The following is a 26,539-nucleotide window of genomic DNA, read 5'->3' on the forward strand; positions in this document are numbered from 1 at the left end:
GGCCTTAGCCAAGTTAAAAAAAAAAAACCGATAAGGTGTCTATTACATTTCCCCAAATTATTGTCGCAGGAGCAGGCCAAATGTATTAAAGTAGTCTTTATAAAGTATTTTCCTCTAAAATATGGCTATGAAGGAGCTAGTGAAATTCAGATTTCTTCTCATGCTTAAAAAAATTTTTTTCCGCACACCCTTCGTAGTCTCCCCTTCGCCCGCACCTCGCTAGACAGGCAGCACCTGGCCACCCTCCGAGGTCCTGATTTTGAAAAACGGAGCGGGCCAATCAGAATGCGGAGCGCTGTTTGGCGCTGCCATTCGAGCTGGGCCGGACGTGCGGTGGGACAACCGTGGCTCGGGGCGTCCCCAGAGGCGGCGGGGCGGCGGCATGAGGAGGGCTTTTGGGCTGCAGCGAGCGCACCAGGATATGCAGGCCGAGGGCCGCGGGCGGGCTAATGGAGGGAAGGGCAGCCTGTGAGACGTGACGGTGGAGACCAGCCCGGGCGGGGACCGGGACTGGAAGGGGCGTCTGAGTAGCCGGCTGGTCCGGCGGCCGGGGGCCGGGTGGGGCGGGGACAGAGACGCACACTCCGCTGACCCTGCCGGGGCAGAAGGGGCCAGAAGTCGTCTTTACAGTTGGGAGAGAGCCGTGGGCAAAGCCAGGGTTGGAGGAAAGGGGATCTTCGGAAGTGGCCGGAAGTGGCGAGAAGGTGCTAACGGGCGTTGGTACCGGGGACCGAAAGGATCAGGGAGGAGGAAGGGAGGTCTTTGTAAGTAGCTGAAAGGGTCGTGTGACCAGGGAGAAGGTTGGCGTAAGTGAAGGAAAGGTGAGGCGTGGCCGGATCAAAGGCTTGAGGGAAGGCGGTCGGTGGACGTGGAGCGAGGAGCCGGGCAAAGCCGTGGAGGTGGCTGGCGGCCGGGGCCGCGAAGCAGCGAGGCGGAGCGCACAGCCGAGCGTGTGCCGAGCGTGGAAGGCTTGTTGGCGAGCGAGGTTCAGGACTCGGGTCCGGCCGCGGAGGGCGGGCGGCGCCTCCGGGATGTGGGATCAGCGGCTGGTGAGGTTGGCCTTGGTGCAGCAGCTTCGGGCCGCCTACGGCATTAAGGTCAAAGGTGGCCGCGGGCAGGGCGAGCGCCGGAGACGGGACTCAGCCGCCGCGGCCGTAGTGGTAAGTCCTGGGGGAGATTCCGGTTTGGGGGTGGGGGGGGGAGAGGAAGCACAGCTTGTACTGTCACTACCAGGTCATGCCAGCATGTTCCTTCTGTATGGACTCCAAAGAGAAGGTGGTTACGTGCGTCTGATTCAATGCAGGTAGCCACCGGCTGGTGTTTAAAAGAATGACATGGCTTATTCTTGGCAGGGGTTTTTGGTCACTGAGAGAAAGTTGCAGGACTTTTCAGTCTCAGCAGCTTGACATTTCCAGGTAGATAATCGGGGGGCATGTAACTGTCCCGTGCATGGTAGGATGTTTAGCAGCATCCCTGACATGTACCCACAAGTGCCAGTAGCATCTCCCAGTTGTGACAATTAAAAATATTTCCAGGTGCCTTTCCCTTTCCCCGCTTTCTCCATCGTTGTCGTCCCCCGCCCCCAACCCCCTCAGACCTGTTACCTTTGCCTCACTCTCTCCTAAGCTCCAAGGGCCCTTCATTTGCTTCTGTAACTGGTTTCCTGAGTCTAAGCAGCCCAGCTGGCTCACTTCTACTACCTCTGTCACTTTCTACATAAAATTTCTCTTATACTTGGGAAGAAAATCCCCTGCCCTCCCCTCCCCATATTGCCAGTTGATTGTATTTTGAACAAGCAGCACATGGGGAAGGAGATACATACCCTGTTGTAGAGTAAGGTTTGAAGAGAAGGGGGACCAGTACATTTTCTAAATGAATCAGTAGACGAGGAGGTCTGACAGAACATTAAAATGCGCTTCAGATAATAACCTCTATATTCACCAATTTGGGGAAAAAAATCATATTTTGACACCTAAAGCTGTTTTTTTAAATGAATAAGATGAGAATCCAGAGTGGAATGATTTAAAAAGCTGTTGATGGCCCTAGCCAGTTGGGCTCATTGGATAGAGCGTATGCCCGCAGACCGAAGGGTTCCGGGTTCGATTCCAGTCAAGGGCATGTACTTTGGTTGCAGGCTCGATACCTCGGCCGTAGGGGAGGCAGCCAGTCGAGGTGTTTCACATCCATGTTTCTGTCTCTTCCCCTCCCTTCCACTCTCTCTAAAAATCAATGGAAAAATCCTCAAGTGAGGATTAACAACAACAAAAATAAAATTACTTCTAAAAATATAATAAGAAAAAAATAAATAAATAAAAAATTAAAACTATATATAATAAGAAGCTGTTGATGATTTTGGGTGGTCAAGGTAAGGGACTTTTGAATGAGACTTATATCTACTGCATCAAGAATTTCATTGTGGACCTGACTGGTGTTCTCAGTGGTTAGAGCGACATCCCAAGCACACAAGGATCTTGGGTTTGATTCCTGGTCAAGGGCATGTTCATGGGTTGCAGGTTCCATCCCTGGCCCCAGTTGGGGGTGTGCAGGAGGCAACCATTCCATGTGTCTCCCACATGGAGGTTTATCTTTCTTTCCCTCCCCAAACCCAACCCCCCTCTCTTACACTCTTTCTAAAAATCAATGGAAAAATATTCTCTGGTGAGGATTAACAAAAAAGAAAGAAAAAGAACTTTGTGAAAAATTAAGTAAATGGAATATAAAGCATTTTATTTTTAATTTATTTGCCTAATTATATGGTACTTTCTAAGTACTTAGAACTGAAGACTGATAAAAGTAAATTTTATAACTTAATAGTTTATAATATCTGAAAGATAATAAGTTTATAATATCTGAAAGATAATAAGTTTTTGGAGAAGAAAAACTACTAACACAAATAATTTGTGTTCTGGCCAGGGGGCTCAGTTGGGTGGAATGTTGTCCCACACACCAAAGGTTGCTGATTCCATTCCCAGTCGGGAGTGTATGGAGGCAACAGGTCAATGTTTCTCTCTCTCATCTCAATAAAAATATATCTTGCAGTGAGGATTTTTTAAAAAATGATGTGTATACCTCATAAACTTTAGAGAAATTGTTTTTATATTCTTACAAAACCAACTATATTTGAGATTTTGGAAAGCCAATCTAGCTTTTAAATATTAACAAATATGTTGCCATATGAAAGAATTTGTACATGGATTTTTTTCACCGCTTAAGAAAAACTGACACCTGTCTTTAGATTCAGATAGGTCTGAGTTTGAATCCTGCTCTACCCCTACTAGATGTGTGATCTTGAACTGCTTGTTTAATTTTCCTAAGCTTCAGTTTCTACTCTATAAAGTGGGAATAATGGTATCTCTCCTTGGGCTGTCTAAAAAAAACTCTAAGATAATGGCAATAGGACTACCACAATGCCTGTCACATGCCACTTAAACTAATTTTAGTTGTTACGATAATAAATGGTCTATATCCTGATTGTCACACTAGAAACACTAATAAAATGTTCTAATAAAGAAATACAGAAGATTATAGTGTTACATGAGTGGGATCTAACAAGATAGGTAACTGAAAACTATATTTCCTTAGTTATTTGGTGTTGTTGGCCAATAATAGTTTTGAGTTTTTTAAGAAAAGAACTAGAAATCTTTTAAGGGTGGTATTATAAATGATATTCCAATACATACAGTTTAAAAAGCATGCTCTTTATTTTATGAGATCACATTTTAGCAGTTACTTATGAAGCCAAATATTGAGAATAATGAGACCTAAGGGAGGACAAGCTCCCTGAATTCTACTTATGTATGACATTTGTAGACATATAATCAGCTTCAGCATCTGATTTATTTTTGCATTTTGCTTGGTTGCACAGTATCAAGAAAATTTTGCTTTACCCAGACAAGGGGTCACCTATGTTAACTTTCTTTTTTTTTAAGTAGCTCTCTTTGAAATGGTAATCGTAGCAGCAGCAAATATTCTTTGAATGCTTGCTCTGCATCAGATTAAGACTTATGTGAGGATACTCAGGCATAGGGAATGTTAATTTGATCAAGGTCACTTGGTAAATGGAAGAGCCAGTACAGTGGGGCCTTGACTTAAGAGTTTAATTCGTTCCATGACAGAGCTCATAACTCAAATTACTCGTATGTCAAATCATAAAGTGAACGAGTGAGACACGTGATGCTGGGCTGATGTTGTGGCGTTCACTGTGACGTTCGCTGCGCCAACTAGCGGTGGGGTATCTGAAGCTGGCTCGTAACCCCAATTTTAGCTCGCAACTCAAAGCAAAAAATTGGCCGAGAGACGGCTCGTATCTCGAAAAACTCGTTAGTCAGGACACTCGTAAGTCAAGGCCCCACTGTATTTAAAATCTGGCAGTGCTCCCTCTAGTAAACAGCTTGCTCTCTTACAGCATTATACTAAATTGTCTTTTCTGTATTCTTCAATTAAATGGAGCCACATCTTTGGAAAAGTGAAATTTTGTTAGTCTGTTGAATCATGAACAATGCTGAATGGTTTCTCATTGTAAATACAAGGTTAAATAATAAATAAGATGCTCTTAAAATATAAGTGCTTCAAGAGCATTCTTGGAGAGCAGATTCATTTAAGCTACATTAACATTTTTGAGATTAGGTATACACACTTATTTAATTTTGTATAAGTAGACACATATACAGGCTTTAATTTATTTTCTTAAATCCAATGAAAAGCTACAACTTTGTTATTCAGTGACACATTTTTAAGAAGTTTGAATGTGTGCACAAAGATATGTGTACAAACATGCAAGTTAACTGACATTTACAATTTTACTCTTGGGATTTTCAAAGTAGTTAAATGAAATTTGAATTAAATGTTTGCAGAATCCCTGTTTTTGGGTAGCTCAGAAAGTAGTTTGAATAGCATTTTCCATGGAGTGTGTAAAAGATAATCAGGTCTAAAAATAACCACTTCTGGTGTAATTTTAGGAAGTACCAAATGAATGACAGGAATTACCATTATCAATTGACTTAGCCTCTTGTTCAAATTAGTATTTATAAGGTGCCAGAAGGAAGGTATAAGGTCAGTATTTTTAAGGTCACTGAAAAAACAGGTAGTATTTTTTTAAAATACATTTTTATTGATTTCAGAGAAGAAGGGAGAGGGAGAGAGAGAGAGAGAGAGAGAGAGAAACATCAGTGATGAGGCAGAATCATTAATCAGCTGCCTCCTACTGAGGATCCAGCCCACAACCAGGTCCTTGACCAGAACCAAAACCCGGGCCCTTTAGTCCGCAGGCCTAAGTTCTATCCACTGAGCCAAACCAGCTGGGGTGGAACAGGTAGTATTTTGAGGGAAACCTTAGTGTTTGGGGACAAATCTGTTTAAGAATTTCATGACTAAACACTAACAGGCTTGATTTTTCCATAATGGCTTTGGAAACCGAGGGAATTTACCACGTTGCTTGAGGGCACTGACTTTATCTTTGCCATCATTGTACTCTTAGCACCTAGCATAGGGTAGTTAATTTTTACAAAATGTACTTGAAAGAGTTGCTTTTTTTAAAGTGTTGTTATTGACTTCAGAGAGGAGGGCGGGGAGAGAGAGAGGAAACATCAATGAGAATCATTGATTGGCTGCCTCTTGCACTCCCCCTACTGAGGATTGAGCTGGCAACTAGGGCTTGTGCCCCACTGGGAATCAAACTGTGACCTTCTGGTTCATAGGTCGATACTGAACCTCTGAGCCACCAGCCGGCTCTGCTATCTTTTTTTATTTGTTGAGGTTTTAAATTTGCCCTAATGTTTAAGAAAATTTATATTATGCTTAATATTTGTGTTAGAGTAACTAAATTTGTCATTTTAGGGTAAAATATTTGGAGTACCTTTTAATGCATTGCCCCATTCTGTTGTACCAGAATATGGACACATTCCAAGGTAAGCAAAGTTTGAAATGAATAAATATTTCAAAGTGGTGTTTGAATGTTTAAAAATAAATAGTTGATTGACTCACACATTTGTTTTGAATTAACAGATGATTTCATTTCTCAGTAGTAATGTAAAAAAAAATTTACTTAAACTTTCATATATTTTAACTTTAATTTTTACTTACTCCCAGGATTGAATTTTAAGGTTTAGTAATGAGTAAATGTTAGAGAGCAAATTATTTTTGTTCTATTAAATTAGAGATTTCAGATCTATACCAGTTCTTTTGCCACAATTCTGATTATATTCAGTAATATACTGAATTACCAATACAGCTAAAATATTGATATTTTTATTTTAGAAACGTTGGGTAAAAGAATATTATGCTAAGATATTAGCGTATTTGTGAATATAAATTACATACCTTGAACTTTTTAATGTTGTTTACTATTTATAAATAATCTTTTGGACTAACTGGATCAGAAATTACTAGGTAAGTTTACATCTTAAGAAAATAGTTTAAATGCATTTAAAGAAACTGTTTTAGCTCTCTCTAATTATTTTTTCCTCTGCCCAAAGTAGGGTTCATTCTGCCTACTCTAGTCCAGTAACCTGGGTTTTTAATTGATGCATTGTCCAAAAGCACTTACTGAGCACCTTGCTACCTTAGAATCATTTTCCCTCAGATAATAGGTGTAGATTCATAATCTTCATTAAGCTTTCCACTTAGTATTTTGCTTTTTAAATAATCTGCAAAGGTTTGTTTATACGGATTTTCAACATTTAGAATTGCAAATTCTAATAATGACTACATCTTTGTCATAATTTTTTGCGTGCTAAAAGAAACAACAAACTACTCTGTCAGTTACCCTCTGCGATGTTTAGTCACTGTGCACCAATGCAACTTTTATCAATTGCTTACAGCTGATATCCATTCTAATTTATTGGTACCAGCTGTTAACTAAGCATCTAAAACTACCATTGGTTGTTAGAAATTATTCAATGTAAAAATTGAGCACACATCTTTAAATATGAAAAAGATTGTAAGGACTGGGGTGTATTTGATTTTCTGAGCGATAATGTTAGAGTGAGAAAAAAAAAACACCTTGCCTTATTTTTGGGGAAACGTAGTAAGTAGATGGTAGATATTTTAAGCTGTGTATGCTGTGCAAGATCCCACGTGGGGAGAGAATGAAGAAAAGAAGGCCTTGGAGCCTTGAGTCATCCTAGCATGTAGAGGGCTGGAAGAAAAAGAGGATCCAGAAAAGGAGTTTGAGAAGAAGCAGTCAGGGAGTCAGTAGGAAAACCAAAAGAGTGAAAAAGTATTTTTAAAATGATCTGGGAGTGGTCAAGTGTGTTATGCTGGTAGGACAAACAAGATGAAGACAATGAATTTACCATGGATTTGGCAAGGCAGAGGCCATTGGTGACTCTGAAAGCGCTTTTTTTTTTTTTTTGAGTAATGGCTATGAGAGTCTGATTGGAGAGGGTGGAGGAGAGACGTGGGATATGAAGGAAGGTAGATTAGAAGCAGTGCAAAAGACAAGTCCTGTGCTCTGAGTGAAAGCAGAGAAACGGAGGATTGAGAAGGATGTAGGTTAAGTGAGTTTACTGAAGTTGTCATGGGTAAAATGGTGGTTCCTAGAGGGAAATTTAGGAAGCAAGTGGCCTTTTATCACAGATTAAAGGGATTTGTAGCATCAGAGCTTCTGTAAGGGGTGTAGTGCCTGGTCTACTCCTGTACTTTGGCAGAATAATGGGATTTAGAAAGGTGTGTTCTGGCCACCTGAAAAGATTTCTCTGTTTCAGTTTTCTTGTTGATGCTTGCACATCTCTAGAAGAACATATTCATACAGAAGGGCTTTTTAGGAAATCAGGATCTGTTATTCGTCTAAAAGCGTTAAAGGTAAGCATATTCTTAAACTGTCATTTTTCTTTTGTGCCATATTTTTGGTGTGGTTTTGTGATTGAACTATGTAGAAGTATTACATGAATTATTGACAGAAATTGAATTTGAAAATAGCTTTTTTCATGGCAGAGGAACTTTTTTCCAAAAGAAAGTAAATCATTTCTGTAATGCTCTTCCCCCCACCCTGTTTTATTGAGGTATAATTCACCAGTACATTTAGGATGTACAACTTGATGTTTTGATTTACATATACATTGTGAAATCACCACAATCAAGCTGTTTATAAAATGCTTTGAAAGTTTAGAGTAGTTTAAAATTCATGGTCCTAGTTTCTATAAATGAAAAAAATTTTTTTTATTATTTTTAGCCTTCTGAAAAGGAGATATATTAAAATAATAGTTAAAAGAAATTTATTTTGAAAAGCTCTTGTACAAGAAAGGATAGTTTATTTGCAATATACTCCTAAGCCCCCAAACACTCAAGATTATTTTATCTATTTCAGAATAAACTGGATCATGGTGAAAGTGGCCTGTCTTCTGCACTTCCTTGTGATATTGCAGGACTTCTTAAGCAGTTTTTTAGGGAATTGCCAGAGCCCATTCTCCCAGCTGATTTACATGAAGCACTTTTCAAAGCTCAACAGTTAGGAACAGAAGAGAAGAATAAAGCTACATTGTTGCTCTCCTGTCTTATGCCTGACCACACTATTGATATATTAAGATACTTCTTTAATTTCCTCAGAAATGTTTCTCTTAGGTAAGTAGTAATTAAAAGTCTCGGGAAATGAGAATTTAATTACTCAAGTAGCTGGATTTACTCTTATAGATAATAAAATTTCATTTGGAGTGAAAACTTTTCTTGAAAGTCCTATATAACAAAACCCTAATATGCAAATCAACCAAACAGCAGAAGACTGGTCACTATGATGCACACTGACCACCAGGGGGCAGATGCCCAACGCCGGACGCTCCTGTGTTGAGTGTCTGCCCCTCGAGAGGGAGGTGACCGGTGGGGGCGGGGCCGGTGAGCAGGCGGGGCCAGGTTGCCAGGCAAGGTGGGTGCCAGCGGGGGCCCCCTGATCGCCCCGCTGGCCAGTCGCCCCGCAGATTAGCTCTGATTGTCAGCCAGGCCTTGGAACCCTACTCTGTGTATTGGGAACAGTCTCTTAGAAAAATTAAAACCTGGCAAGGCTACTCTTAACACTGAAAAAACAGGATGATGCAGCGATGACATGCATGGACTCTGGCTTGTCCATTTTGTGGTCAGCCCTGATTCTGACACTTATAACTGTGTGACAGAGCCAGTTACTTAACTTCTCTCTGCTTCAGTTCTTCCACCCACAAGATGGGGAAAATGGTACTACTGCCTCAGAACGATCATGTTATGTATTACTTTTTATAATCAGGGCAAAAAAAATGTAGCTGCCCATACAACAGCAAGATGCCTTTTACCTATATAAAAAGTATGGTCACTGGTGCATGCAGTGTCCTAGATAGTGAGGGGGATGTCCAACTGCCGGTTTAGGCCTGATCCCCACTGGTCTAAACCAGCAATCGGACAACATCCCCCAACGGTGCAGGCCGGGCAAAGGGGATGCCACCCTCCACCTCCCCCTCCTCCCCTGCATGAATTTTGTGCACCAGGCCTCTAGTATTATATATTTCCTTTCCATAAGAAGTCTATCCTGTATAATTTAAGAAACAATATACCAAATGATTTACTATGTCTTCTCTGTGATCATTATGAATGCCTGAACTGCTTATTGGTGATTGTAGGATTCTTTGTCCACTGAATGGTTTCAGATTACTGTGTTTTTAAAATATTTGTGTTTTGCTCTTCAAATTTCTCTTCTCTTTGCTGTCAATGAGCCTGCTTGTTCTAGACATACTTCCTGCCTTCTAATACTTCAGATTTTCTGTGTGTGGGTTTGAAAATCAGACATACTCAATTTGTGTGGAAAAACAAAGTGTGGGCTCTATGTTTGCATGATTTTGATGATGTGTATCTAAGCACACAGAAGCTGTGTATTTCTGGTTCTGTCTTTATTCAACCTGATCATGTAGATTGATGGATGAAAGGTAACTATATTGTGACTTGTGTTGGACTGGAAAAGTAAAAGGTCTTCAAAATATACTTAATACTTTATTTTAATTTTTATCTTTGGTGCCATCTTGTAAAACCTTTTTTTCATTTAGGTCCAGTGAGAATAAGATGGATAGCAGCAATCTTGCAGTGATATTTGCACCAAATCTTCTTCAGACAAGTGAAGTACATGAAAAGATATCTGCCAACACAGAAAAAAAGCTACGATTGCAAGCTGCAGTAGTACAGACTTTTATTGATTATGCATCAGATATTGGTAAGATGTAGTTGCATTATTAAGTAACTAGAGGCCCGGTGCATGAAATTCGTGCATGGGAGAGGGGGCCTGCACCCTCTCCAATCTGGGGCCCCTTGGGCGATGTCTGACTGCCGATTTAGGCCTGATTCCTGCAGGATTGGGCCATTCGGAAGTCAGACATCTGTCTCACCATCCGGGACCGCTGGCTCCTAACTGCTCACCTGCCTATCACCCCTAACCACTCTGCCTGCCTGCCTGATTGCCCCTAACCACTCTGCCTGCCTGTCTGATGCCCCTAACTGCTCCCCTGCCTGCCTGATCGCCCCTAACCTCTCTGCCTGCCTGATGTCCCTAATCACTTCTGCCTGCTTGCCTGATCGCCCGTAACTGCATTCCCCTGCCGGCCCGATCGCCCCTGACTGCCCTCCCCTGCTGGCCTGACCTCCCCTAACGGCCCCCGCCACCGTGGTTTTGCCCGGAAGACATCCGGTCTAATTAGCATATTACCCTTTTATTAGTATAGATGGGATTTATTTAAGTGAGGGAGATCCCAGCTTCTTCAAGTGAACTATGAAGACAACTGTTAGAAAGTTGGTATATACTATTGAAACATTTCGGGGGAGAGGGGGGCAAGTAGAGGAAAGATCTTAATTGTGAACATTTTCTTTTAGGACATGTTCCAGATTTTATCATGGAAAAGATACCACCTATGTTGGGTATTGATGGTCTCTGTGCTACTCCATCACTGGAAGGCTTTGAAGAAGGTCAATATGAAACTCCTGGTGACTATAAGAGAAAGCGAAGACAAAGTGTAGGAGGTAAGGAGCAGTGACAGTTTGTTTTAGGGAGGTGCAGCAATTTGCTTTATCTGAAATTCGCTTGAACATAAAGACGTAGAAGCTATGGTGTATGCCATTTTGGTGCTTACAGCATAGTTAGAACGGCATGACATATGCATGTGAAAAGTAAAAGTGACAGTATAATCTAATATTAAGTGCTAGATCTTCAGCACAAACCAAATGAGAAAAGTTCCCAGGGTTGTAATGGTCAGGGCTCTTCAAAGAGCCTTCTTGAAGAAAAGGTAGAATGTAAGGGGGATTGGGTGGAGGACCAGGATAATTGTATCTTACTCTAGATGAGAAGAATGCTATGAAAAAATATTTCTGTAAGAAAGAAGTAATCAGTGTCTGTAAAAAGACCAATGTGACTTGAAGTGTTCATCCTAAGGACTAGGATGATATGGTGAGCTCAATGTCAGGCTAAAGAATTAGAACATTGAGTATTAGAGAACCATTGAAGTCATAACATGATTAAAAATACGGCAGTCCTCGGGTTACATCGAACTCGACGTACATCGCCATCTCCCATTTATTAAAAAAAAAAAAAGTTCCATCATTTCGACGTATGTACATATGTACTTAGTTTTTTATTTATTTACCACAAGTAAAGGTCAGAAATTGTTATCTTTTAAATTTTTTTTTACTGTTTCAATTCATTACTGCTGTGTATGTGCTCCATGTGAGTGACGTAGGTGCTTATGTAGGTGGGTTCCGACTTACGGTGAAAATCGCATTTCGTCATGCCCTGGGAATGGATCTCCAACGTAACCCGAGGACCTACTGTATTTTAGAAAGTTATCTAGTTTGAAGAACTGAGACTTGGAGGTAGGGAGAATAGTCAGAAATGTGGGGCAATAATCCAGGTATGAGATAATGATTAGATAGGAATATGAACTAAATAATGTGGGAACATTACCAAGGAAGAAACAAAAAAACCCAGGGTTCCATTGTAGTGAAATCAATTATAATACTTTTCAGCTGCTTTTTTTAATTTAATTTTTTTAATTCTCACCTGAGGATATTTTTTCCATTTATTTTTTAGAGAGTAGAAAGGAGGGATGGAGGGGTAAGGAGAGGGAGAGATATGAGAGAGACACATCGATAGGTTGCCTCCCGCATGCATCCTGACGGGCCAGGGATTGAACCCGCAACCTAGGTACATGCCCTTGATGGGAAATAAAACCTGCCACCCTTCCGTGCGCAGGCTGATGCTCTAAAAGTGCTGAGAAACACTGGCCAGGGCCGCATCTCCTTGATGAAGAAGTCTGTGGCCATATCTCCTCCAATTATCTTGGAAAATTTCTTATCTTTTGAGTATTGGAACCAGTTGTCATTAACTACCCCATTTCTTTTAACTATTGGTTTATATAGTATTACCTTCTATTTTTTCTTTGCTTCCTGTATAAATTTCTTATGCCTTCTGCATCAGTTTCCTAGGGCTACTATAACAAAGTACAACAAACTGGGTGGCTTGAAACAAAACTTGAGTACAACTGCAGAGACCATAATTACAAATAAGGTCACATTCTCAAGTACTGGGAGTTAGGACTTAAACGTATCTTGGAGGACACAATTCAACCCATTAAACTTCTTCCTATCCCAAATGTAGCTATTTTAAGACACAGATTATCTTTATTACCCTACTTCCTTATAGTTTGTTACCTCATCTAAATAGTTTAACACTGGATCTCTATCATTCACTGTTAACTCTCAAATGTCAGTTTCAGATTCATGCAAATTATTTAATAACAATTTTCCTATTTAACCACGTCAGTTCCACATTAGTAAGGGAGGGCCTACTAGGCATTCTTCTTCTTCTTTTTTTTTTTTTTAAATACATTTCAGAGATGAAGGGAATAGGGAGAGAGATATAGAAACAGCAATGATGAGAGAGTATCATTGATCAACTGCCTCCTGCACACCCCCTACTAGGGATTGAGCCCACAACTTAGGCGTGTGCCCTTGCCTGGAATCAAACCCGGGATCCTTTAGTCCACAGGCCAACGCTCTATCCACTGAGCCAAACCAGCTAGGGCTAGGCATTATTCTTTAAAAAATAAAAGTGTAAACAGGACCCCCAACCACTGAGTCATACCAGCCAGACTAGTGTTTATTTTTTATGTTATAGTTAGCCTTCTTTCTTTTTAATACATTGTTTACGGGTAGTTTTTATCGCGCGCTAACAGGTGACGCGTGGCGTGGGCCATTTTTGCTAATTTTTTTGCGCAAATGGCAACGTTCAGTAAAATTATGATAACTTTAGTTTACGTATTTATACGTTACCCGCATTCTACCGCTAGTCTATAAAAAAACGTATTAATACGTGTCCCGAGCTCTACTTACTACCAGTCAATGTAAAATGTATAAATACGTTTCCCGCATACAATGTGTTAATATCAGACTTTGAAATGCCACAAACATCACTGTGATCTGATTTGCAGTAGCTTTAAATAATCTTTTGACTTTTTTTTTTTACTTTTTAAATTGTAGAAAAATATAACAAAATTTACCACCTTAACCATTTTAAGTGTACACTTCAGTAGTGTTCAGTACATTCACATTGTACAACCAAACTCTAGAACTTTTATTTTGCTGTTATAAGAGTTAGTTACTTATTTCTTAACTTTATGCTATATATGACAATTCTCAATAATTGTATTGCTCCAGAATCTACACAGAATTCATGAGTACACTCTTAAAATAAGTAAGAGGAATTTGGTCTATCATAATTTTCCCATTCTTGCCTGTGTATGTGAGTGTGTGGGCTCCTTGGCATTGTCTTTGTGTTAACGAATGTCTTTCATGGACACTGATGCAGCACTGAACTGATTCAATTAATATGATGCCCTGAAATCCTCTATAATAATAAAAGCATAATATGCTAATTAGACCAGATGTCCTTCTGGACGAAGCTGGAGATGCGAGGGAAGCCCAGGTCCCGGGTGCCAGAGGGAAGCAGATGCTGGCATCCAGGGGAAGGAAGGCCTACTCTTGCACGAATTTCATGCATGGGGCCTCTAGTGTATAATTAAAGGCTAATACGCAAATCGACTGAACAGCGGAACAACTGGTCGTTATGACACGCACTGACCACCAGGGGGCAGACACTCAATGTAAGAGCTGCCCCCTGGTGGTCAGTGCGCTCCCACAGGGGGAGCACCGCTCAGCCAGAAGCTGGGCTCCCAGCTGGCAAGCGCAGTGGGGTGGTCTATACTTTTAGTGTGGCCAATTATGCACCAAGGACAGTCTCAGATTATGGAGGGAACAGTTTGTCTTTCCATACTCCTGGTTTTGCTGTGCTGGTCTAATTGTGTTTATCTGCTGTGGCTGAATGTTGCTCTGTGTCTTCTGCTCTGCATCTTGTTTCTCTTCTTTTCCTTTCTTTTTTCTTTTTCCTCTCCCATATTAACCTTGTTGATCTGCCAAGGTTTCATAAAGGTTGGCTTGGTTAGCCATTGCCTGCGAGTTAGAGCATTGCCTATTTTTGGCTCTTTGAGGTTTTCAGTATTCTCCTGGTTTGTATATATTTCACTTGAGAGTGTAAGATTTCTCAATACATAAGGGCACTATAGCTGAGCTTGAATTTACTAGTAAATAACTACGTTGAGTGATATTTGCTGATTAACATATTTAAGAGACTTTTGTTTCATTAGGGGTACATTTTTGCATGAAAGTATTCCTGTTGAAGTCACAATTTCTTATATAGCTAAATCCAGTGTATATTTTTTGGCTTGTATTATTGAGAATCTCTGACTATTTGATTATGTCCTGTCTTTCCTGATATTTTTTTTCCTCTCCTTTTTTATTTGTTTATTTTTGGTTTTGCTTTGTAATACTATGCTTTCATGGTTTTCCTGCCTCTTAAGTCATTTGTTCTGTCTCATTTTTCTGGATTTTTTTCTGACCACCTCTTGAATGTTCCATTCTTTCATACTTGATCTTACTCTTTGTCCTCTATTTATTTGTTTATTTTTAAAATAGATTTGTATTGATTTCAGAGAGGAGGGAAAGAGAGATAGAAACATCAGTGATGAGAAAGAATCATTGATCAGCTGCCTCCTGCACACCCCACACTGGGGAGCAAACCCACAAGCCGGGGGACCAGGAATCAAACCGTGACCTCCTGGTTCATAGGTCTACATTCAATCACTGAGCCATGCTGGCCGGGCTTTGTCCTCTTTTTAAATGATCTCGTTCATTGTCATTTTTAAAAACTACCATTTTTGGGCTGATGATTCCCAAATCTACTTCTCCAGCCCAGATCTTTACACAAATGTATTTATATCATCTCAGTGTTTCGTAGACATGTCTAACTCTTCTTTCATAATGTCCCTTTTTTTTTGGTGGCACCATTATCTACTGACTCAGCAAGTCAGAATTTTCCCCACATCTCACTGTTCACCGAATCTTGTAACTTTGATCTCCTAAATTATTCCTGCCTTCATTTTCCACTGTTCTGTCCCTGTTCAGACCTTCATCTGCTGTCTGGCTAATTTCCACTCTTCCTTCAGGTCTCAACTATTCCTCAGGAATACCTTTGACTCCCCAGTATAAATTAGTTGTTATATTTGTACCTCAGATTATTTAACCCACTTGTCATTATGTATTTAGTATTTCCTTAGTGTACTTGTTTCCTCTCTGAGAATAAGTTCCATAAAGGCAGACTGTCTTGGTCACTGTTGTATCTCTAATCCTAGTGCAGTGCTTGACACATTATAGGAACAAATTAAATACTTGTTGAATGACTTAGTAACATACTTAGAAGAACCTTTAGCTAGTTTGCCTGCCTCCAAGGAGGCTTGCTGCCTCAGGTCTGTCTTTCACACTGCTGTCAGAGCAATTTTTCTAAAATCTGCATCAGACAGTTTTGCCTTTGGAGAAAGAAGTTCAAGTTTTTCAAAATGACACACAAGCCCTCTTCCTGATATAAAAAGAGTTATCTTATGTTCACTTCAGCAGCACCTACACTAAAAATTGGAATGATATAGAAAAGATTAGCATGACCCTTGCACAAGGATGATACAAATTTCTGAATTTTTGTGACTGTGGCAGGAAGGGTGGTGGGTGGAGGTGGAAGAGGATATGTGGGAGATAAATAATGGTGGAAAATAATAAAACAAAAGGAAGAATTAAAAACAAACAAACCACAAGATACTACTTAAAAAAGGCTTATCTCTTACCTTATCTACTGTTCACTGTTTGCTCTAGCAATACCAAACTACTGGTTTCACCCAGCCATTGTAGCTCTGGTTGAGCGTTGACCCATGAACCAAGAGGTCACCAGTTCCATTCCCAGTCAGGACGCATGCCTGGGTTGTGGGCTCCATCCCCAGTTGGGGGCGTGCAGGAGGCAGCCGATCTTTGATGTTGCTCTCTCATCAATGTTTCTATCTCTCTATTCTTCTCCCTTCCTTTCTCTCTAAAGTAAATCAATAAAAACATTTTTAAAAAGATCTGCTAGTTTCTAGTATACATAAATCTTGTGTTTACTTACATGCCTATGCATATGCTGTTCACCTTGCCTCAAATCAACACCTACTAATCCTTCAGAACACAGGCCAGGTTTTACTTACCCTGCAAAGCTTTTTCTCTTATTGCCACTTCCCCTTCCTCAACAAGTAATGCTTTCCTCTTCCATACTCTTTCCGTACATCATAAGTATTTGTTTTACATTTCATTTGGTATTGTATATCTCTTATTTTTTGAAAGAGATCAGAGTATAAGTGAAATGGAATAAAATATACCATTTAGGTTTTTTCCTATTTTGAAATAATAACCTTAAGTGACCTTAAAAACATATGTTGATACAAATGTAGATTCTAGAAGACCACAAATATCAATGTGAATTATTGGTGAAAGTTAGGTAAATGTTATAATTAATTATATGATTATATATGCCTTGCATTTCAGATTTTGTCAGTGGAGCACTAAATAAACTTAAATATAACAGAACACCCTCTGTTACACCTCAACAAGAAAGAATCAGTAAGTGATATGTATTTAATGAAAATTTCTGAGTTATTTTGGTTTAATCAAATCCAATATTTTCAGTGGAGATACTGTACTATAATACTATGCTGTGACTTGCTAATTACATTGGATATAATAAACCCAAAAGAATTTCTTTTAGTCTTTTATCTTTAATCTTCTAAATCATGCTTTTCTGTTTCTTATAAGTTAGATGTTATTGAACATGTAAGAATAACTCAATTTTATTTTTGTTTTAGAACCAGAAGTTTATGAGTATATGTGACCCTCTCCCCCCCCCCTTTTTTTAAATCTTGGTTTGCTTGTGGTTGAAATTATTTAGCCCAGTAACAGACAATTACAATTTTCTTCCCTATGTTAATATTCTTTAATGTGAATTATATGCATCTTTTAGTATATTTTGCTCAAGTTACTACAGCTTGCCTATTTTTATTTTACAGAATTAATGATATTAATTTAGTTTTATAGCATGTATTTGATAATGTGAACATATATCACTCCATTCTTTGTTTAGTCCTAAGTAATAGTTTTATAAGAATAAATTTATAAAGCTTTTTTATTTTATCAACATTGTGGGAGAAACAATAAATTGTGGGGGTTTTTCAGGCCAGCTGTCTGAATCTCCAGTGATTCTTACACCAAATGCTAAGCGCAAACTGCCAGTAGATTCTTCTCATGGTTGCTCAAGTAAGAAAAGGAAGTCCATCAAGCACAATTTTAATTTTGAGTTGTTGCCAAGTAATCTCTTCAGTACCAGTTCTACACCAGTATCAGGTAACAAATGTGATTTACATAATTGGGTTGTAAACATTAACATAAGTGCCTGTTCTGGGTAAAGTGCTATTTCATGTTAATACTGCCCTTGAGGAGCCAGAGCTTTATTTTTTATTAAACCTGAATTTTTATAAAGTCCCCTAAATTTTAAAATAGACTGATCTGTATAATTGACATGTATGTGGTTTATGGCCATGCCCATTGAAAGTTATGAGAAATAACTGGGAGGGAGAGTCTGGCTTCTGTGGATAGCATCAATGCTCAGATTTTATGTGATTGAACATACTGAATTCTACTTCTGGATCTGTAGCTATAGCTGTATTGCTGCCTTCTGTTGAGTTGAGGTTGTCCAAAGTTTGATCATCTCTGAATCCACAGTGGGGTAACTATCATGAGTTGCATGTGGATGGGGCGGGGCAGGGGGGGGGGGGGTTAGAATATAATATTTTTAATGTTTTATGCTCTAAAAGCTTTAAAAAGTTTTTTATATACTGTTTCTTGTAGCATGGCTTCCAGATCCCTTACCATCCCAGCCATTTTCTTCCAAATGAACTATAAGTTCCTAATATGGCCAATCAGAGCCTCCAGGGAATAATATAATTTAATCATGCCCATTTGAGTGCCAGACTTTTGTTAGTGTGGTCTTAGGTTGGGTTGGCTTCTTTAGCATGTGCAACAATACAGTTGGCTCAAAATAACCTATAGTCAACCCAAATGAAATGAAACCATAACTAAGTCTGAGGTCTTCCATCTCATATTTGTCTCACATTTAGTCAAAATGTGAGTAATCTCTACCTCTTTTAGATTTTTATTGGTTGGTTTCTGACAATGTTAAGAGTTCCATTTTGAATTCATTACCTGGGTTAATAGATCTTCTCAAAGGCCTCTCTTGTTTATTTAAAAAGTTTATATTTTCCTTGTTTGTTTTATTAAAAATTGAAAACAATAGCAGTTTGTTCTCTATGGTCCTTAACAGGTTCTCTTGGTTCATTAATGTGTAATAATAAGAATTTTGAGGCTATGTCTGTAGCTTTTTCAGTATTCAGAAGTTGAGGACTTCAATTTATTTCAAAGTAACTTCGGGTTTCGTTTTTTGAAATTTAAAGGCTTTTCCATTTTGGAGGACTTTTTCCAAATGGCACATGTGAAGTGTGGTTCTACCTGCCTTTGCTTATTCGCATTACTTTGTCGCCAAGGATGATCTGCTGACTCCTTTTCTCTAAACTTCCCCCAAATAAGGTTAAACATTCTTGTGTTATTGTAACATTACTATGAACCTGCTTAATCAGTGAATTTTTTAAATAAAACATTAAACAACAGTAATCCTATTATTTTAACTCACCTCTTTGTTGTTGTTAGTCCTCACCTGAAGATATTTTTCCATTGATTTTTAGATAGTGGAAGGGAAGGGGAGAGACAGAAAGAGAAACATCAATGTGAGAGACACATTGATTGGTTGCCTCCTGCACACACCCCAACCAGGGCTAGGGATAGAGCCTGCAACTGAGGTATGTGCCTTTGACCAGAATCAAACCCAGGATCCTTCAGTTCGTGAGCAAACACTTCAACCACTGACCCAAACTGGCTAGGGCTCACTTTTTTTTTTTCTCCTATCCTACTTTCTCAGGCACAATTCAATAAGTTAAATTTGCAAAATGTTTTTTTAAATGTTATAAAGGCAATATTATCTAAAGTCCATGAGTACCTATATACAATTTCTTACATATGTGATAACTTTGCATTATGCCATGTATTCTGGCTGTGCCTTCCTATGATCACTGCAGCCCTAGGATAAAGCTACCTGTGTCATATTGGATACATTATACTGTCCTCCAAAATTTTATTTAGCCAAGTGCACACACCCCAAGGTCACTGTAATGGTTGTATTATTAACTATTTTTATAACTGAAAAACACTTGGATGTCTCTGGGGACCCATGTGAATTTATCAAAACAAATAACAAGAGGGTTCACGCTTGTGGAGTATGTCTTAGGCATAATTCAAATGTAAGTCAAATGTATATGGAGCTTTATTTTATAATTATTTTACTTTTTTCCTCATTTCTTTTATAGTCAATTATAGTGTTAAAATAACTTGATCAAAATGAGCTGTTGTAACCACCAGTTTTTAGCATGGAACATGACAGTAGACAAGTGGTTAGGCATGTGTTATAGATTATTTTCTTGCTAAAAATATTAGACAAGTTATATTCAAGTCATACAGCAGTTGGCTAGCAGGTGCATACTGGATACTCAGACTCTAAATTGCTTTTCAATAGTTTATTTTTAGTAATATTTAATATTATGTATCAGATACTTTGCTGGGCATTTTATATATATTACAATAATACTTATATTTGCTATAGAAATCCATTTTCAAAGCCTCAAGTCATTAGTAAATGGTGAGACAGACTGTCTCGTAAGCTTGTCTTTCTCCAATCCGCAACAGTGCCACTCCTTTGTATTCTTAGACAGGTTTAAAACTCCAATGTGCAAGCAATGGTTAATCTGACCTTTCATTTCTACTAAAAAGAAGAAAATTGATTCTTTTTTAGTTGAGTTGGGTTATTTGGCCCCTAAAATTTTTAAGCAGAAGTGATATGATTTTTCTTGTGGCTTTAAGTCTAATCACTATTAATAATTTATATTTTGAAAAAGAAAATAAGTGTGTGTGGTATATTACATGTGATTGTTTTTATAGTTCACTTTGATACAAGCCCGGAGGTGTCATCTCAGAGTTCACTCTCTCCTATAGCCATCAGTGGACATCATTTGATCAGTACAGATGTACCACGGCGAAGTAAAAGGATTGCAAGCAAAAAAGTTTGCAGGTAATTTATCTAGGGTATTTTCATTGGATAAATATTTGATGTATATAGCTAATAAAATATTTCGTCTTTATACCAAGAATCATAATTTAAAAAAATGTTTTCTGCGTTATTAACCAGGTGCCCTTTATATATTCTCCAGAGAAAGATTCCTAATTTGAATCACTTACTTGCTTGAAATCCTACTTCAAGTTGATATGTGTAATTTTTAAATTTCTGGTTAATTTAAAAAGTTAGTTTATTCTGATGATTCTGGTATATAAGTGACTAACTCTTGTGATAGATGGAAAAATCATTTTTGCGTGCAAATACAATGTGTTCACATATGGTATCTTAAAACTGAACTGATTTTAGAAATATTATTTGCTCTGGACATTCTCAAATTTCATTTTGCAAAAGTTTCTCCAATTTTTTTTCCTATAAACTAATATTTTAAATTCCATTTTTTTTAGGGTGGAATCAGGAAAAGCAGGCTGCTTCTCTCCTAAAATCAGTCGTAAAGAAAAAGTTCGAAGATCTCTTCGTTTGAAATTTAGTCTGGGGAAAAGTAGCAAAGATGCAGTAAGTGTCTATCACCATTACATTGATGTTTATCATAGCATAATGCTGTAGATTTGACGCTGAAAGACCCTCTCAACCCTGCCTCTCCTCTAGCTACTTTCCCATTCTCTACTCCTCTTTATACCAAACTCTTAAACTTGCCTATCTCTAGTCCCTCCTTTTCCGATTCCATTGAGGCTTTCATCCTCAACACTCACAGAAAATATCCTCATGGTCACCCATGAATTCATCCTCACTCAAGCCACTAGACAAAGATCAGTCCTTGTTTGACTTGACCCACCAGCAACATTTGACCTGGCTGATCACTTGCTCCTCTTCAACGTACTTTCTTTTCTTGCTTCAAGGACACTGCTCTCATGAGTTTCTTCCTTCTTTGCTGGTTACTCTTCTAATTCCTTTGCATTGGAGTTCCCAAAGCTTCATCTTTGGACCTCTCTTTTCTTTCTCCACTCACTCAAAGGTGATCATCAATTTTAAACATCATATATTTACTTGAGACTTCCAAGTTTATATCTCCAGCCCAGAATGCTCTCCTGAACAACTTGTCTGTTTCTTAACATCTGCCTACTTGACCTCCATAGTTGGATGTCTATCCAGTAGACATCTCAAGTGTAACCTTTCCCAAATAGAGGTCTGAGATGCATTTCTTCACTGTCTCTATTTTTCCAATCCTACCCTTTCCCCAATCACACTCCTACCTGTAGTCTTCACCATCCAGTTATGGCAACTCAGTCACTTAGGCCAAACCATGCAGGCATTCTTGACTTCTCACTTTCTCTCACACACCCTGCCTACACCATTAGGAATCCTGTCTTAACTATTGCATTCCGAGTATATTGAGATCAGTTTCATCAGTACTATATTGTTAACTTTAAGTCCTGTCATCTTGAACTTGTATTACTGCAATAAGTCTCTATTAGTAGGTCAACCTGCTTCTACCTTGCTGCTGTACTCTAGCCAAAATTACCCTTTTAAAACCCAAGTTAAGTCATGCCATTTCTTGGCTCAGAACCCTCCAGTAACTCCTCATTTCACTCTGGAAAAAAATAAAAAAGCTAAGTTCTTCCATCGACAGCAACCCTGCACACGACCTGCTCCCAGCATCCTCTGAGCCCTCTTCCTGTGTACTCAGCTTCATCCACTCTTGCCTCCTTGCTGTAGGCCAAATATGCCAGACCTGGCTTCAGCCTTAGAGACTGCACTGACATTTTCCTCTCCCTGGAATGTTTTGTTCATGACTCTCACCCTCATTTTTTTTACTCACAGATCATCATCTTATGATCACTCTGTTGGAAATTATACCCCCATCTTTTACCATTTCATATCCTTCTTACCCTACTTTACTTTTCTCCATAACACTTTTCATCTTTTGTATTATATATTATACAATATAATTGACTGATTATTATTTTCTAGTCTAAATCTCTCCACCTAAAATATAAATTCCATGAAGGTAAGATTTTGGCCTTAGATTTTTTTGTTTTTCTTTTTAATTTCACTTTTGTGAATAGGCCCTGGCAAAGACTCATAATTTTTTTTTTAAGTTAATGAAGATGTGAGGCAGTTTTTTATTTTGCATTATAAAATATCAACTAAGAGCTGAGTCAAATGCTTACAGTTTTTATCATACATGCAAATGTATTTGATATAAAATTGGTACAATTTGGTACAATTTCTCAATTATATTATTTTTAATTAACTATAGAATTTTGATAATAAAAATTTATTTTGTTTTAATATTTTGAAAATTAACTGGTTTACTTTTTAACGAAAATGTTCTAATTTTTCTTTTCTGTACAGAATGGGTGTTCTGGTGTCAATAGACATGAAAATGTTGGTCGACGACTTGCAAATCAACAAAATTTAAAAAGTAGTATTGAATCTGTAAAAACAGGCCTGTTTTTTAGCCCAGATAATGACGAAAGATTAACCAAGAAAGGTAATGGTACATTTACATGATACTATTAGAGTTTTACTCAGAAAACCTACTTTAGTTGTTGTTGTTTTTTTAATATATTTTTATTGATTTCAGAGAGGAAGGTGGAGAGAGAGAGAGAGAGAGAGAGAGAGAGAGAGAAACATCAATGATGAGAGAGAATTATTGATTGGCTGCCTCCTGCATGCCTCCTACTGGGGTTTGAGCCCACAACATGGGCATATGCCCTCACCAGGAATCGAACCATAACCTCCTGGTTCATAGGTCAATGCTCAACCACTGAGCCACGCCGGCTGGACTAATTTAGTTGTTTTTAAAATAAAAGTTTTCCAACTTAATTGAGATATAATTTAATGATAAAATATATTTTAAGTAACTGTTCTGAAAATTTAAAATTCATGTTTAAATAAAAAATTTGAATTGGCATTGTGTTTTTCTGTGAACAAGTGGAGGATGCTTATAAATATGAAAGTTTGACTTTTAAAAATTCTTCTCAACAAATCTAATTTATTAGAATTAAATGCTTAGTACCTTTATTCACCGTGTATTTGGATAATAATGTAAAAACTAGGTCAAATATAAATGATTAAAAACCCTGAACTGTTTTATTTTAGGTTCAAAAAAGATCAGTAAGTCTGAGGAACATTTATTGACTCCAGAGCAACTGGATGGAACAAGTTACCGAATGTCTTGGACTGGGCCTAGCAATTCAAGTTTTCGAGAAATAGAAGCAAAAGAAGCTTCTCCAATAGAGGGAAATCTTGAGGTGGAAAACTCTTGTTTGGAGCCTGATATGGTAGAAAAGTCATCTATTAATTCATATGGACTCACCCCTTCTAATGTACACAATAAGCATAATGACAACCTATCCGGAAGCTCTCTTAGTGGGGATGAAAATAACTTGAGTACAGAGACTTTGGTGAAAATTCAGAAAGCATTTTCTGATTCTGGAAGTAAGCTTCATGCATTGATAAATCACAAGCAGTCATCAATTACTAATGTGGGGAAAGTAAAAGTAAATGAAACATCTTCTATAGCATATAGCTCAGAGGAAAATCTATTTGAAAGTAATGATTTGACTGTGATAGAATCAAATGAACACCACACTGGGTAAAAGTGAAAATAGTTTTTCAGAAAGAGACTTCTCACGACATCAAACTCAAAAATTAGATAGAAAAGCAACTATATAAAATGTTATTCAGCTAATATGAAGATGGAACATGATGATATCATTTCATTCAGATATGCCAAATGATGACTTAAACAAGCAAGAATTGCCCAGTGATGAACAGATTAAAAACACAACAGTCCCCAAAGGATAAACTAAATACTAAATTAAAGGAGGAGAATATGATTGAAGAGAACTTGTTGAAATGCCCAGTTCCTAGGGAGGATGCAGCTAACACCTCTTCCTCAGAGCAGATTACATGTGATACAACCAGCTTATCAAAACCTAGGCGTGTGACAATGGTTACACAGGCAGTCACTGGTGGTAAAGTGTGATACAAGGCTATCTGAACATTTACAAGTAACAGAACATGGAAAGGTTTCAGACCACATACAATGGTTTAATAAGCTTTCTTTAAATGAATCAAATAGGACAAAAGTTAAATCACCTCTTAAGTTTTCAGCGCACACCTGTCCGTCAGTCTGTCCGAAGAATTAATTCTTTGTTGGAGTATGACAGACAACCTGTAAGGCACAAATTGGCACATCTTGGTGATACTGGCTTCTCCTCTGGTTAAATCAGTGAGTTGTGACCAGTGCTCTTCCCTCTTGTATAGAAAGTACGTCAAACGATTCCTCAATTTCACATACCCAATCAGGTCCTAAGGAACGGAAGTCTGTTTCATGCAAACAGTCAAATGTTGATGCAGTTACAAGATCAAGCATGGAATTAACTTCTAAATCTTTCTCACAGATGAAGAGGCACCCAGACTCTATGAATGCTTCGGTTGGATCAACCAGAGTTTATAAACAAAAAGTGATATCTGATGGCCAAATTATTAGTAAGGGTCCTTTGGAGGATCTGACAAATCATGATATGTTAAGATCTGTTGTAAATAATAATACAGGCTTATCTGGGATAAATAGCAGGATCCTTAGGAAGCCGTCAGAAAGAGAAAGGGTCTGGTATAAAGGTTCTCCCAAAAATCCTATTGGAAAAGCTCAACTACTACCAACAAGTAAACCTGTAGACTTGTAATTGGTAAATGTTATACTTGTCATTAATGTAAATAAAATCAGTTGGTGATGTGCTTATTAATTTGTAGCTCAGGGTGATTGTTACATGATAGATTTTTAATTTCATTGCACAAGCAACTTGGATTCTTGTGCTTGTATAAATGACTACTTTGTTGTCCTTAATTATGGCAATGTTTAAGACTTTAATTTTATTGTGATGTTTTAAAACAGGTTACACTTTACTTTTTAAAAGATTTTGACTGGCTTTATAAGAAATTAACTTTTTAAAATTGCATGAATTTTATGTCTTAAGTGTGATGGGAAGAGTAGAATAAGTTGTGTCTATTTCCTGTTATTCCTCCTAAGTCTGATAAGGTTTCTACAAGAAATGTTTAGGATATAAAGGGAATACATAAGACTTGCAAGTCTTATTTCTTGAATTACATTAATTTTTATTGTCTTTACCCAAATCCCTAGAAATAACTTGTTTGAATAGCATCTTAATTCTTTATTCCTATTCAGGGCAAAATAATGAGGTTTCTATTGCCTATAGATGTATACAGGGTGTTCACTTAAGAATGATGGCTAAAGTAGAGCAATGCTAAAGTGTGCTTATATAGTGTGTTGCTGCAGGAATAATTGATGACTTTTAAGCCATACTATATTTTTAAAAGTAACTTGCACAAATACATTTATATCTGTTTTGTCCAATGCAGAATTTCAAATTGAGGAATAAACTTGAAAATTTTAAACAAGGTGATTTCTTATATGCACATGATTGATTCTAGACTTGAAATACTTGATGCACCTCCATATTTACCTTGGATTCTTTTGTATGTTTTTTTAATTTATTGAGGTGACATTGGTCAACATGAACATTTAAGTTTCAGGTGTGGATTTCCATGTTACAAAACCTGTATATTGCACTGTGTGCCCACTGTCTTGGAGTCTTATAGTTTGGATTCATACAAAAGCCCATGATGGCTTGTCTTGTGTGTAAATGTTATTTATTTAGCATAGATATTAAAGATAACTTCCTGAAAAATAACTTGCCTGAGATTCTAATGAAATTCAACCCAAATTGTCAAGCAAATCTATATTTATATTTTAAATTATTAGAAGTTACAAATATTTAAGGAAGGAATGTTACTATCAATAGAGGATAGTCTGTGAGTTTTAGAGGAAGGAATATGCAGACAGAATCTACCACTAGAGATAGTTTTGTAAGTCAATTCTTAGAATGCCATATTCAGATGTTGAGGCAGAATAGGACAGCATTGCACACC

At 38.0% G+C, this 26,539-nt stretch overlaps 1 protein-coding gene and 1 pseudogene across 1 annotated transcript; both read left to right on the forward strand.

The window, feature by feature from the left end:
- The first annotated feature begins 349 nt into the window (after window positions 1-349).
- ARHGAP11A (Rho GTPase activating protein 11A) lies at window positions 350-26,291 on the forward strand. Its single transcript, XM_070425451.1, is given in 20 exon segments — window positions 350-1,160; window positions 5,836-5,906; window positions 7,704-7,800; window positions 8,306-8,559; window positions 9,999-10,162; window positions 10,816-10,962; window positions 16,894-16,968; window positions 17,578-17,745; window positions 20,446-20,575; window positions 21,025-21,133; window positions 22,934-23,072; window positions 23,684-24,177; window positions 24,179-24,253; window positions 24,256-24,303; window positions 24,305-24,370; window positions 24,372-24,548; window positions 24,550-24,693; window positions 24,695-24,796; window positions 24,798-24,830; window positions 24,832-26,291. Coding segments are annotated over 20 exon segments (3,066 nt in total). The 5' UTR covers window positions 350-1,031; the 3' UTR covers window positions 25,276-26,291.
- On the forward strand, window positions 15,929-16,022 carry LOC139000391 (U6 spliceosomal RNA; annotated as a pseudogene).
- Window positions 26,292-26,539: the final 248 nt, after the last annotated feature.

This window comes from Myotis yumanensis, unplaced genomic scaffold (assembly GCF_028538775.1).
Source record: "Myotis yumanensis isolate MYYU_CA2020_CCGP unplaced genomic scaffold, mMyoYum1.0.hap1 SCAF_1, whole genome shotgun sequence".
NCBI lineage: Eukaryota > Metazoa > Chordata > Mammalia > Chiroptera > Vespertilionidae > Myotis > Myotis yumanensis.